Below are 14,747 nucleotides of genomic sequence, written 5' to 3'. Positions count from 1 at the left end.
CGCGGGCCAGGCAGCATCTACGGAGGGAAATGGACAGGCGACCCATTCTTCAGGCTGCCTTATGTCTCTCCCCCCCCCTCACCCCAACTCCCACCCACACACACGAATGCTGGAGAAACTCAGCGGGTGCAGCGGGGCCGAAACGTTGTCTATTTCCTTCGCTCCATAGATGCTGCTGCACCCGCGGAGTTTCTCCAGCATTCGCGTGTGTGGGTGGGAGTTGGGGGGGGGAGAGAGACATAAGGCAGCCTGAAGAATGGGTCGCCTGTCCATTTCCCCCCTTAAATGCTCCCTGGCCCGTGGAGTCCCTCCATTCATGCCTGTGTGAGAGGGAGGGAGGGGAGAGAGAGAAAGAGGCACACACAAGGTGGATGCGAAATCTCACCTGCCTGTTTCAGTGACAGACACCCACCGCCAGTAAATGAAGTCACCCCCATCTGTCTCCCCCTCCTCTCCCTCGACTCCCCCACCTTTCCCTCCCAACTCCAGTCCCGTCCCGACCCCCTGGGAAACTGAAGGTTTCCCGCTGTAATTTAAGAGTTCCCACGGTAGACTGTAAAACTGGGACCCTGGTTCTGGACTCCCCCAACATCGGGAACATTCTTCCTCCATCTAGCCTGTTCAATCCCGTAGATACGATTAGACAGGTATCTAGTTATTTAATTCATTTAATGATTTCTATCGCCCAGCCTCTCATCTTTCAATCGGGTTCGGCCAGGAAGGAACTGCAGATGCTGGATTAAAACGAAGATAGACACAACATGTAGCTCAGCGGGACAAGCAGCATATCAGAAGGGTCTCGACCCGAAATGTCACCCATTCCTTCTCCCCAAAGATGCTGCCTGCCGTCGAACTCATTCTCTTTAAACCGGCATCTGCTGTTCCTTCCGAAACATACACAAGAAATAAGCAACTTTTCGGGCCGAAACGTTGCCTATTTCCTTTGTTCCATAGATGCTGCTGCACCCGCTGAGTTTCTCCAGCATTTGTGTGTGTGGGTGGGAGTTGGGGGGGGGTAGAGAGATAAGGCAGCCTGAGGAAAGGCTCGCCTGTCAATTTCCCTCCGTAGATGCTGCCTGGCCCGCGGAGTTCCTCCAGTTAGAAACTGCTTTCAGACAAAAAGAGACACACTGACATTAATGAAATGCTTGTTAGCTAGTTTTATTAGATTTGTATGTAAATAGCAAACTGGCTGGATTCACTCTATCCAACTTCCGGGTTCACCGTTCGCAGGAGTTCCCACGGTGACCGCAAGAGTTACTACGGATATCGCACTGGCCACTACGTTCATAAAATGTTGCAATGCTCAACCACAAGTGTACAAGTCACTCTTGGACAAATTCAAACATGTTTGAATTTTCTCCCGAGTACCCAAGTTACACGATTACCTGCCGTTAGCGCCATGGTGGTCCACGAATGCCGTACTGTTACCGCACGAGGTTCCCACGCTGTTAAACTCTGGTTACCTCTTGCGTCAAGTCGCCCCGTGAAAAGGGGGTTTAAAGGACGACAGGGAAATGTCAGCATTGGAATCTGAAAAATGATTTAATTTTACTCTACCCAGGTGGAGAAACCCAGGGACATTTAATGGTCTATAGTTGACTGTCTCTGAACAATACAAATATATTGAGGTTGAGCAGAGAAGAAAGAATGTGCACAGCAGAATGAATGAATGATCAGAGGAATGCCATGTAACATTCTTTAATTGCAACACTTTGGAATCACTATACAGTTCTGCACTATACAGGTGCACTGAAGGTTATTTAGATCATCAGGATAATTGAACGGATTGAAAGATACAACGGGAACTGGGCCTTCAGCCCACCGAGTCCACGCCAATCATTGATCCACACTTGTTTACATGAGTTCTATGCTAACGTACTTTTGCATCTTCTCCCTACACACTACAGTCAATTTACAGAGGACAATTGATCTACAGACAAGCGCATCCTCGGGATGTGGCGGGGAACCCACACAGACACGGGGAGAACGTGCAAAATTCGCGGGCAGCGCCTGGCGTCCGTATTGAACCCGAGTCTCTGAACCTGTGATGCTGCTGCTCTGCCAGCCACTGTGCCACCCTGCTAAGGTGCACCAGAGCACCACTCCCTTTCAGATCTAGGATTCCCTCCTGGCCATCTCCTCACTGGACAAAAATGGGTTAAGGTGATCATTGTGCACTGGTGGAGGCAGAGGGGCCTTGTGGGGACTCTGGGTGTCACCCCCCCCTATTTAAAATGCACGCAAGATACAGTAAAGGACTGGATTCAGCAGCTGGGACAAATCAGACACATTATTTGTATTTGTGGTTGGTTTTCAATGCCATGTGAAGCAGTTCAACATTTCAAAGCTTGGATGATGATTAGTGTTCAGCTCAAACTACGTTTCACAGGGTGGATGGCATTGCTGCTCATCACTGCTCACAGTTGGAGCTGCCCTGTCCCTCAGGCTCCTCCTGGCTCACAGGGAAGCTCTCAGGGCTGATCAGATGCTGAATCTCTTCTGTGTTGACCGGGACTCTGTCGGGCAGCACCCACCGTTTCAGGGAGTCAATGGCGCTGGAAGAAGAGAGGAAATGGTCACAGAGTGGACGAGGCCTCAGAGGTGTACAGACTGCGAACCTTCTGCATGGAAATGCAAAACCCTGACAACATCATAATCCCCCTGCAACTGCAGCACATCCGGTAACATTTTCCAGCCCTTGCCCATTTCTCATAGAGCCAGAGTGGTGGCACTCAGGACGTACATGTTCATAAGTGGGAGCAGAATTAGGCCATTCAGGCCAATCAAAGCCACCCCACCCTTCAATTATGGCTGATCTATCTCTCCCTCTCAACCGCATTCTCCTGCCTTCTCCCCGTAACCCCCAGGCACCCGTACTAATCAAGAATCTATCTGCCTGCCTTAAAAATATCCACAGTCTCACCACCTTCTGACTAAAGAAATTCCTCCTCATCTCCTTCCTAAAGGAAGGTCCTTTTATTCTGATGCGATGACCTCCAGTCCTCGACTCTCCCACGAATAGAAACATCTTCTCCACATCTATTCTATCCAGTCCTTTGTGGAGAAGCAGACTGCCTGAGAACGGCCATTCAAAATCTAGTGACACCCTCAGCATTCATTCCACCGGGGACAAGGAAACTCAGACTGACAACACAGATTACAAATCTACAAGCATATTGGAGGATTCGCAATAATGAAGCGTTACCCTGCCAGATGAATGACTTTGTGGATCAGTTTTCTAGCTCCTAGATGAGAAGGGGGCCGGGACACTCCTGGTGAGTAGAGACACTCCAGGTGAGCAGGCCTAGAGAGAAACCAACGAAGAGTCGAAGACCCGGCGTTCGGGTCGGAGGCCCGAGGTCAAGTGGGGCCGAGGACGAAGTCGGGTTGGGCTGAGGATGAGATTGGAGTCTCACGGCCCGGTTGAGGTGGACGGGCCATGTCTATGAGAACACAGGGGGAGGAATGAAGAAGGGACGAGTACTTTTTGTAACTTTATCGGTGCCTTTGTGTCGACTCTTTTGTGTACTTTCAAACACAAAGAATTTCACACCAGCTAGCTAGGTACCAGTCGCAATAAAGTTTCATCATCATCAAAAAATGCCATTGAGCTTAACGTGAGGGGCATGTCTCCCTATTGTAAAATTCCAAGCATAAATCCTGGGTTACTGCAGATCGTACCTCTGGTCCATCTCGTATCCATCGATGTACATCTCTGACATACATTGTTCATGTAAGAAACGGTCCCAGCATTCTTTCTTTGCCTGTGACAGACTTCTGAGCATCCCTTTTGAACTTGGCTCTTCATTCAAACCCTTCAGTTTCCTCAGGCGGTTTTCTATCGGTATGAGTAAAGTTAATACACAAACATCGGCAGACATGCACAAAGCAAATAATCGGATGAGCAGCAGATCGCGGGAGAGGTCGACGCTTGTTCTAGTCTTAAGAAATTGGGTGGGGAAAGTGGATGAAGTGTTTGTGGATGAGCCTTTTACCATCACTGTCCCATTAAGTTTAAGATTGTTATGGATAGAGACAGAGTGGGCTAACGAGTTAAAACTCTAAATTGGGCCAAGGCCAAGACAGGAACTCACATAGGTTGACTGGTGCAGGCTGTTTGTTGGAAAAGGAACAGTTTCGGGAAATGAGGAGCAGATTAAAAAATAAAATTGGGAGGACAAAAAGAGGACAGGAGATGGCTCTGGCATATCATATTAAGGATATACCTAAGAGATTTAATGAGTACATTTGTAGCCCTGTCCCATGGTACTAGTTCATTCCAAGAGCTCTCCTGAGTTTAAAAATAAATCAAACTCGTGGTAAGCATGGAGAATGAACGTAGCGGGTACGTCGGAGCTCGGGGTCGTCTCTTAGCGGCTCGTAACGCTAACGGCAGGTACTCAGGAAGACTCGCTAACGGCAGGTAAACTCGGGAAGACCCGTGAAGACTTTCCAACATGTTAAAAAATGTTCACGAGAGCCCCGAGTACCGACGAGTGGCCATTACCGTAAATCTCTGAGTTCGAATCAGGGCAAACTCGGGAGAGCTCTTGGAATGAACTCGTACCGTGGGACAGGGCTTTAAGGGGACAAGGTAACCTGTGGGAGAATGGGGCTCCTCAGGAATGAAAGTGGTCAACTATGTGTGGAGTCGCAGGAGATTGTCAAGGTCCTCAATGAGAATTTCTCCTCTGTTTTTACCTTGGAGAAAGACATGGGGACTGGGGAACTAGGGGCAGTCAATGGAAGTGTCTTGAGGACGGTCAAATGGGTGCTGAAGGCCCCAACCCGTGTGAAAGTAGACCAATTCCCTGAACCTCAAGATTCAAGAGAGTTTATTGTCATGTGTCCCAGATAGGACAATGAGATTCTTGCTTTGCTTCAGCACAACAGAATATAGTAGGCATAAATACAGAGCAGATCAATGTGACCATATACCATTGAATATATTTATATATATATACACACACACATAAATATACATATAAAGTGCAATGGGCTATTAAAGTTCAGAGTTTTGTTTGAGTTGAGTTTAATAGTCTGATGGCTGTGGGGAAGCAGCTATTCCTGAATCTGGATGTTGCAGATTTCAGGCTCCTGTACCTTCTACCTGAAGGCAGCGGGGAGATGAGTGAGTGGCCAGGATGATGTGGATCCCTGATGATGCTGGCAGCCTTATTTAGGCAGCGACTGCGATAGATCCCCTCGATGGTAGGGAGGTCAGAGCCGATGGACTGGACAGTGTTTACAACTTTTTGTAGTCTTTTCGGCTCCTGGGCGCTCAAGTTGCCGAACCAAGCCACGATGCAACCGGTCAGAAGCTGATCAGATATATCCGATGAGACTGTGGGAGATTGCACGTGCCCTGGCTGAGATTTATGAGTTGTCATTAATACAGGCCTGAAGACTGGAGGGTGGCAAATGTTGTGCCTCTAATTAAGAAGGGCTGCAGGGAAAAGCCAAGGCACTACATGAGTCTAACATCAGGTTGGAAAGTTACTAAGGAGTATTCTGAGGGATAAGATACACATGCATTTAGATGGACAAGGGCTGATTGGGGATAGTCAGCACTGTTTTGTGCTGGGAGATCGTGTCGCACAAATCAATTTGAGTTTTTTGAAGATGAAGAACAAAAAAGGATGATGAGGGCAGAGCTGTAGACATGGATTTCAGCAAGGCATTTGCCATTATTTATTTTTGGGCATTCCTTTAGGAAGGAGATGAGGAGGAATTTCTTTAGTCAGAGGGTGGTGAATCTGAGGACTTCTTTACCACAGAAGGCTGGGGAGGCCAAGTTGGTGGATATATTTAAGGCAGAGATCGATAGATTCCTGATTAGTACGGGTGTCAAAGGTTATGGGGAGAAGGCAGGAGAATGGGATTGGGAGGGAGAGATAGATCAGCCATGATTGAATGGCGGAGTAGACTTGATGGGCCGAATGGCCTCATTCTGCTCCTATCTCTTCCGATCTCTTATGACAATGTTCTACATGATAGGCTGCTCTGGAAGATTAGATCGCATGGGATCCAAGGAGAGCTGGCAGACTGGATAGAAGATTAGTTTCATGAAAGGAAGCGGAGGGAGATAGTGGATGGTTGATTTTCGGCTTAGGATTTCGGCACATTGGCCTTCATCAGTCAAAGTATTGAATATAGAAGTAGGGAGGTTATGCTACAGTTGTACGAGACATTGGTGAGGCCACATTTGGAGTATTGTGTTCCGGTTTGGTCACCCTGTTATAGGAAGGATGTTTTTAAGCTGGAATAGGTGCAGAGAAGATTTACAAAGAAGTTGCCAGGACTCGAGGACCTGAGCTACAGGGAGAGGTTGAACAGCCTTGGACTTTATTCCTTGCAGCGCAGGAGGATTAGGGATGATCATATAGAGGTGTAGATGATCATGAGAGGAATAGATAGGTTAAATGCACAGTCTTTTACCCAAGAGCAAGGGAACCAAGTAGCAGAGGACATAGGTTTAAAGTGAGGAGGGAAAGACTTAATAGGTATCTGAGGGGCAACTCTTTTACACAAAAGGGTGGTGGGTATATGGAACGAGCTGCTGGAGGAGATAGCTGAGGCTGGTACTATCACAACATTTAACATATTTGGACAGGTACATGGGTAGGATAAGCTTGGAGGGATATGGGCCAAAATGCAGGCAGGTGGGACTAGTGTAGATGGGGCATGTTGGCCAGTGTCTGTTTGAGAGCCCACTGTGGATGTTGTATGTATGAATTTCAGCAAGGCTTTTGATAAGGTTCTGCATGGTAGGCTGCTCTAGAAGGTTAGATGACATGGGATTCAGGGAGAGTTAGATGACTGATACAGGTGCACAACCTTTTATCCCAAAGCCTTGGGACCAGACACTTGTCGGATTTCGGACATTTTCGGATTTCAGAATGGAAGATTTTTAGCGTAGATTAGGTAGGTAGCGCGGGCGGCTTGAAAAGTCTGGAGCAGCTGCCTCCTCCCGGGTGACCGGGAGACTCATTGCATAAATGTTAGTCAGTTAGTTTGGAGGGATTTTATGTGGTGGTGGTGGAGTCGGGGTGAAGGGGGAAACTTTAATTCTTAGTCCCCTACCTGGTCGGCGACTCCCAACCTCGCGGAGCTGGGGGCTCCGTCCGGCCGCGGGCGGCGCCGGTTGGAGCTCCGACCCCGGCAACTCTACCCCTGGCTGCGCGGCTCCAAATCCAGCGACGCTCCGCGATGTTGTGTGTCGGCGGCCACAGCGCTCCGGAGCTTGCCGCACGGCGACCCGGTAAGGCATTGCCCGCTCCCCGCTGGTTTCCCAGCGCTGCGACGCTGCCGACTCCCGACATTTGCGGAGCTGGGGCGTCCGGGCCGCGGGCCGCGCTGGATTTGGAGCGCCTCGCAGCCAGGGGTAGAGTTGCCGGGGTCGGAGCTACAACTGGCGCCGCCCGCAGCCCCAACGGCCACAGCGCTGCGGAGCTTACTGCACGGCGACCCGGTAAGGCATTGACCGCTCCCCGCCTCTCCGACCAGGTAGGGGACTAAGAATTAAAGTTTACCCCTTCACCCCCCCCCTTCACATAAAAGCCCTCCAAACTAACTGACTAACATTTAAGCAATGATTTACAGATGTTTAAGCGTCTCCCGGTCTCCAGGGAGGAGGCAGCCGCTACAGTAGTACAGACCTGGGTTGACCGTGGGTCGTTTTGGGTCAAGTTTGGCGCCAAACGCGAGCTTTGGTGCGCAGACGACATCTGGAAAAAATGGCCGGTTTTCGGAGCTTTTCGGTTTCTGGAACACCGGATAAAAGGTTGTGCACCTGTAGTTTGTTTGTTTGTTTTTTGCACAATTCGCGAGCATTGCCACTTTTCATTTCACTGCACGTCTCGTGTGTGTACGTGACAAATAAACTTGACTTGACATCACCCCCTGCATGAAGAAGTTAACTCTCAGATCTCTTAATTCCTTCCACTCTCACCAAAACGTATCTCCTTGAGCTACTGCCTCCTCTACTCTGGGAAAGAGACTTGGACCATCCACCTTTTCTATGCCTTGCAAGATTTTGTACAGTCTGCTCAACCTCTCCCTGCATCTCGGCCTCTCGAGTCCTGGCAACATCCTCGTAAATCTTCTCTGCACCCTTTTCCAGTTTTACGACATCTTCTCGACAACAGGGTGACTAAAACAGAACACAATACTCCAAATGTGGTCTCACCAATGTCTTGCACCACTGTAACATGACATCCCAACTATAATACTCAGTACTCTGATGGCCAATGTGCCAAAAGCCTTCTTGACCATCCTATCTACATGAATGGCTTGTTTCCATGTGTTTAAGAAGGAACTGCAGATGCTGGAAAATCGTAGGTGAACAAAAGTGCTGGAGAAACTCAGTGGGTGCAGCAGCATCTATGGAGCGAAGGAAATAGGCAACGTCGCCTATTTCCTTCTCTCCATAGATGCTGCTGCACCCGCTGAGTTTCTCCATCACGTTTGGCTTGTTTCCACGCTGCAGGTCTTGATGAAAGATGAAAGAAAGATTGCATGGTGGCTCAGCGGTAGAGTTGCTGCCTCACAGCGCCAGACACCGGGGTCCCATCTTTGATCCTGACTACAGGTGATGTCTGTACGGAGTTTGCACGTTCTCCCTGTGACCTGCATGGGTTTTCTCCAAAGTCTTCAGTTTCCTCCCACACTCCAATGACGTCCAGGTTTGTAGGTTAATTGGCTTGGTATTGAAACCATGTAATTTGTCCAGAGTAGGATAGTGTTAAAAGGGCCTGTCCCACTTTCATGACCTAATTCACGACCTATGCCGAGTTTGCCCTTGACATACTCGCAGCATGGTCGTCACGAGGTTGTAGGAGGTCGTAGGTAGGTCGTAGCGGGCCGTGATGCTAGTCGTAGGTACTCGTGGTGTGGAGTAGGTCGGGGCATTTTTCTAGCCTGATGAAAAATGTCCACTAGTAAAAAAGGTCGTGAATTAGGTCTTCTAAGTGGGACAGGGGATCGCTGGTTGGTGCAGACTCGGTGGGACTGTTTGCACGCTGTATCTCTAATCCAAACTACACTAGATGTTGAATGCGGAGAATTGTGCAGGGGACTGGGCATGAGATGGGTAAGGGTGTGAGTGGGGTGACGCCAGGTGTGGGGCAATATCGCGCCCATTGTACACTCATTCACCTTGGTTACAGAAGAGGCCGCCCCAGCCTTCCCGGCAGGTGCACTGGAAGGGCTGCTCACAGGTCCCGTGGAGACAGCCCGGGTGGCGCATGCAGTCATTGCAGGACTCCCCCTGCCATCCAAAGTGGCACCTCAAGAGAGAGTGAGAGAAGAACACCGTTAGTTGTCCTGTGAACGGCGAGGAGGAACGCCAAGCGCGGACGTGGCTGGGCACCGCCAGCTCACGCCTCCTGCCCACCAGTAACTTACTTGCACTCACCCGGACGATGGCAGTATCCATGCTGTGCGCTGCACCCGGATCGGCAGATTGCTGCAAGGACAAACGTGAGAGTCAGTGTCAAGTGTGCCAGTGTTAAACTCCTGGTGCCCACAACACAAGGCAGTCAGTGCTCGGGCAATATTCTTTCATAAACGCCCCACATTTGGGTAACACCCCGTCCCAGCAGCCTGGCGGATACACACAGGCAGAGAGAGCAGCAACGACATGCCCATGAAGAAACTCCAGCACGGTGCCAGTGCTGAACTACAGCAACATTTCTTCATATGAAGAAAGACTGGATAGACTCGGTTTGTACTCGCTAGAATTTAGAAGAATGAGGGGGGATCTTATAGAAACTTACAAAATTCTTAATGGGTGGGACAGGCTAGATGCAGGAAGATTGTTCCCGATGTTGGGGAAGTCCAGAACAAGGGGTCTCAGTTTAAGGATAAAGGGGTAATCTTTTAGGACCGAGATGAGAAAAACATTTTTCACACAGAGAGTGGTGAATCTGTGGAATTCTCTGCCACAGAGGGTAGTTGAGGCCAGTTCATTGGCTATATTTAAGAGGGAGTTAGATGTGGCCCTTGTGGCTAAAGGGATCAGGGGATATGGAGAGAAGGCAGGTACAGGATACTAAGTTGGAAGATCAGCCATGATCATAGAGAATGGCGGTGCAGGCTAGAAGGGCTGAATGGCCTACTCCTGCTCCTATTTTCTATGTTTCAGACATACATAACCAATAATGGTCGCAAACTGAAAACTGCACCCAGCCAGTCGGCAGCAGCGGTATCGAGAGAAACAGAGTTAATGTTTCAGGTGCAAGACCCTTCATCAGAACTGATATAGTTCTGATGGACAATCTTCAAACTGAAACACTGTTCTTTGTTTCGAATTGACAGCATCGATAGATTTTGAGGGGGGGGGATTTCATTTAGCAATAAACCCCTGTGAAAGGCATGATTTTAATGATGTCAGTTCATCAGTGAAACTAATGACGGGTGGCTACACAAAAACTCAGTGTTAGTAACAAACCCCATCACCCTGCCAGTAATCTTCCCCCGTTGCGTGTGTATTAGCGAGGGTGACTGTCGATGATGCTGAGAATGTCATTGGTGACCTGACAATGGCCGGGCTACACTGCAGAGTAACATGGAAGTCATACAGCATGGAAATAGGACCTTTGGACTAATTCTCAGAAAACCAACCAAGATCCTCATTTAGAATCATAGAAAATAGGTGCAGGAGGAGGCCATTTGGCCCTTCGAGCCAGCACCGCCATTCATTGTGATCATGGCTGATCATCCCCAATCAATAACCTGTGCCTGCCTTCTCCCCATATCCCTTGACTCCACTAGCCCCAAGAGCTCTATCTAACTCTCTCTTAAATCCATCCAGTGATTTAGCCTCCACTGCCCTCTGTGGCAGGGAATTCCACAAATTCACAACTCTCTGGGTGAAAAAGTTTTTTCTCACCTCAGTCTTAAATGGCCTCCCCTTTATTCTAAGACTGTGACCCCTGGTTCTGGACTCGCCCAACATTGGGAACATTTTTCCTGCATCTAGCTTGTTCAGTCCTTTTATAATTTTATATGTTTCTATAAGATCCCCCTCATCCTTCTAAACTCCAGTGAATGCAAGCCTAGTCTTTTCAATCTTTCCTCATATGACAGTCCCGCCATCCCAGGGATCAATCTCGTGAACCTACGCTGCACTGCCTCAATCACAAGGAAGTCCTTCCTCAAATTAGGAGACCAAAACTGTACGCAATACTCCAGATGTGGTCTCACCAGAGCCCTATACAACTGCAGAGCTAATTGTATAGGGCTGGTATGTAAGCTAATCCCATTTCCATGTTTGGTCCATATCCCCCTAAATCCTTTCCAATCCATCTCCAGCTAACAATGGCCTATTTCCTTTATTATCGTTACTTTTTTGCATAGCTTTCATCCATTTGTTCCATATCCTTCTATATCTCTTGTTTCTCTTTCCCATAACTCTCAGTCTGAAGAAGGGTCTCAACCCGAAACGTCACCCATTCCTTCTCTCCATAGATGCTGCCTGACCCGCTGAGTTAATCCAGCTTCATATGTCTATCTTGGGTTTAAACCAGCATCTGCTGTTCCTTCCTGCACTTCCCAGTCTAAGTGTTTTTTAAATGCTGTTATAGTACTAATACTATACTAGTCTCAACCATTTCCTCTGGCAGCTCATTACATTTACCCACCACCTTCTTGCCCCTCAGGTTCCTGCCAACTCTTGTTCCTCTCACCTTAAATCTAGGGCCTCCAGTTCTTGATTCTCTGTTTCAGGGTAAAAGACTGCATTCACCCACCCTATCCCCTTCATGATCTTACACCTTTCCATATGATAACTCCTCGGCCTCCTGTGCTCCATAGAATAGTCATACAGTAGCTTGCCCAGCCTCTCCCTATAGCTCAGCCCCTCAGGTCCTGGCAACACCCCTCACAAATCTCTGCAATCTTTTCACTTTGAATGAGGCCTAAATACTGTCCAGTATACCTGAGGTATTTTTACACTCATTTGATGAGGCAGTTGGGATTTTAAGATTTCATTCAAATTAAAAGGTATCACCTCCAAATGTTCTCCACTGGCCCAGTCAGTATCAGAAGTAAGTTCCATGTCAGGAAAAGTTCACCAGCATCAGTAGTAACCCCACAGATTTTCATGGCTGGTAATCCTACTTAGTGTCTACTTAGCGAATGGTATGTTAGTATTCATAGCAAAAGGATTTGAGTATAGGAGCAGGGAGGTTCTACTGCAGTTGTACAGGGTCTTGGTGAGACCACACCTGGAGTATTGCGTACAGTTTTGGTCTCCAATTCTGAGGAAAGACATTCTTGCCATAGAGGGAGTACAGAGAAGGTTCACCAGACTGTCTGAAGAAGGGTTTCGGCCCGAAACGTTGCCTATTTCCTTCGCTCCATAGATGCTGCTGCACCCGCTGAGTTTCTCCAGCTTTTTTGTGTAACCTTCACCAGACTGATGCCTGGGATGTCAGGAATTTCATATGAAGAAAGACTGGATAGACTCGGCTTGTACACCCTAGAATTTAGAAGATTGAGGGGGATCTTATAGAAACTTACAAAATTCTTAAGGGGTTGGACAGGCTAGATGCAGGAAGAATGTTCCCGATGTTGGGGAAGTCCAGGACAAGGGGTCACAGTTTAAGGATAAAGGGGAAATCCTTTAGGACCGAGATGAGAAAAACATTTTTCACACAGAGAGTGGTGAATCTCTGGAACTCACTGCCACAGAAGGTAGTTGAGGCCAGTTCATTGGCTATATTTAAGAGGGAGTTAGATGTGGCCCTTGTGGCTAAAGGGATCAGGGGGTATGGAGAGAAGGCAGGTACGGGATACTGAGTTGGATGATCAGCCATGATCATATTGAATGGCGGTGCAGGCTCGAAGGGCCGAATGGCCTACTCCTGCACCTATTGTCTATGTTTCTATGTGTCAGTTAAATCTCTTGCTTCAGTCCCCTTTCTTACATCCTTTCCTCCTCCAGTCTAAATTATAACCTGTAGCACACTTGGGGCAGGTAAGTAAGTAAGTTTATTGGCCAAGTATTCACATACAAGGAATTTGCCTTGGTGCTCCGCCCACAAGTAACAACGTGACATACAGTGACAGTTACGAGATTGTCAAGGGACAGTATTATCAAGGTATAGCCTCTCAGTGATAGTCAAAGTGGAAACTGCCCAGTGGCAGTAACAGCCATGCAGACTTAAGGCATCTTGCGTAGAACATAAAACGCTGGAGTAACTCAGAAGGTTAGGTAGCATTAAGCAAGTTTGAAGAAGGGTCCCGACTCAAAATATCACCTATCCATGTTCTCCAGAGATGCTGCCTAACCCGCTGAGTTGCCCCAGCACTTTGTGGAGGGCCAGGTCAGTGCCTGGAATGCACTGGTGGCACCAGCGGTAGAGTTGCTACCTCGCAACGCCGGAGACCCGGGTTCGATCCTGACCACGGGTGCTTGTCTGTACGGAGTTTGTACGTTCTCCCCGTGACCTGCGTGGGTTTTCTCCGGGTAATTGTAAATATTATACATTGTTGGCGCCGGGGGGCCTGTTTCCGCGCTGTATCTCTATAAAGTCAAGTCCAAGGGCCTGTTTCTGTGCTGTACTGTTGTATTAAAGAGCCCCCAACTAACTGCCTGTGATAATTCCCAATCCCACGCTTATAATGCTGGTGGCGCAACCGGTTATTTCCGTCGGTGTCTCTAACAATCTCCATTGACAGTAGACACACAATGGCACACACTACTCGTGGATACTCTGCTGATCGGACCATTCGCTGCAGCCTCCAGGTGTCGTGTCTGGTTTGGCTCAGCCACCAAGCACGACACCTGGAGCACGCAGCGAATCGTCCGATCAGCAGAGAAGGTTATTGGCTGCAACCTTCCCTCCATTGACGAACTGTACACTACAAGGGCCAGGAAGTGAGCGGGCAAGATCATCTCTGACCCCTCTCACCCTGGCCACAAACTCTTTGAATCACTTCCCTCCGGAAGGCGACTCCGGATTGTCAAAGCTGCCACAAGCCAGACATAAAAACAGTTTTTATCCACGAGTAGTTGCTCTACTCAACAGCCAAAAATCTGTCGCCTCCCTTTGATCTGGTATTTTGTTGGTTCACATGCTTGATCAATGGTGTTTTATCATTAATGTTTTATTATTATTAATCTTTAGTGTTTTCTGAGTCATTCGTAACTGTCCCTGTATGTCATGTTGTTACTTGTGGGCGGAGCACCAAGGCAAATTCCTTGTATGTGAATACTTGGCCAATGAACTTACTTACTTACTTATCCCATTAACTCCCAGGTAATATCCTCGCCTCTCCCCCCTCCCTCCCTGTCCCCGTCCTCACACACCCTCTTCCCAGCCTCCCCTCAACTCTCCACCCACCTTCCCACGCGTACACCATCTCTGTCCACCCCTGAACACACTCCCCACCACACCCCCACCTTCTCCCCTTGCCCCTCACCAGCTCCCCCCTCAACTCCTTCCCTCTCTCCTCTCCCATCTCCCTCACCCTCTGCCCCCTTCTCCCCCCCGCCCCCCACTCCACACTCTCCCTTCATCCTCACCCCCCATTCATTCCTTCCTTCTCTCTCTCCTCCCTCCTCCCCCCAGGTGGGACCCCCTGGTCAACTTACGCCTTGAGCAGTACTCGTTCGCCCATCCATCCATGCAGATCCTCTGTCCCAGCGCCCCGCAGGTGAAGTGTCCGAAGGTGTCGTTCCTCGGTCGGCAGTAGCGGGAGCAGCCCTCGCCGTAGTAGTGGTGGCTACACACGACCCT

General features: G+C 48.8%; 1 protein-coding gene across 1 annotated transcript in view; it reads right to left on the bottom strand.

Annotated features, from left to right (window-relative positions):
- Positions 1-1,685: 1,685 nt before the first annotated feature.
- The window catches only part of LOC129700609 (delta-like protein 4), a 29,441-nt gene continuing 16,379 nt past the window's right edge, over positions 1,686-14,747 (bottom strand). Inside the window, exons 5-9 of the mRNA XM_055641227.1 lie at positions 14,603-14,747; positions 9,409-9,469; positions 9,160-9,290; positions 3,685-3,841; positions 1,686-2,558 (exon numbers count right to left, since the gene is read on the bottom strand). The exon at positions 14,603-14,747 is cut by the window's right edge and continues 119 nt beyond it. Of these exons, the coding sequence (XP_055497202.1) occupies positions 2,414-2,558; positions 3,685-3,841; positions 9,160-9,290; positions 9,409-9,469; positions 14,603-14,747 (639 nt within the window). The 3' untranslated portion in view covers positions 1,686-2,413. The remainder of the gene's footprint in view (positions 2,559-3,684; positions 3,842-9,159; positions 9,291-9,408; positions 9,470-14,602) is intronic.

This window comes from Leucoraja erinacea, chromosome 9, assembly GCF_028641065.1.
Source record: "Leucoraja erinacea ecotype New England chromosome 9, Leri_hhj_1, whole genome shotgun sequence".
Lineage (NCBI taxonomy): Eukaryota > Metazoa > Chordata > Chondrichthyes > Rajiformes > Rajidae > Leucoraja > Leucoraja erinaceus.
Note: the sequence above shows the minus strand (reverse complement) of the source record. Positions and strands in the feature narration are given on the sequence as shown.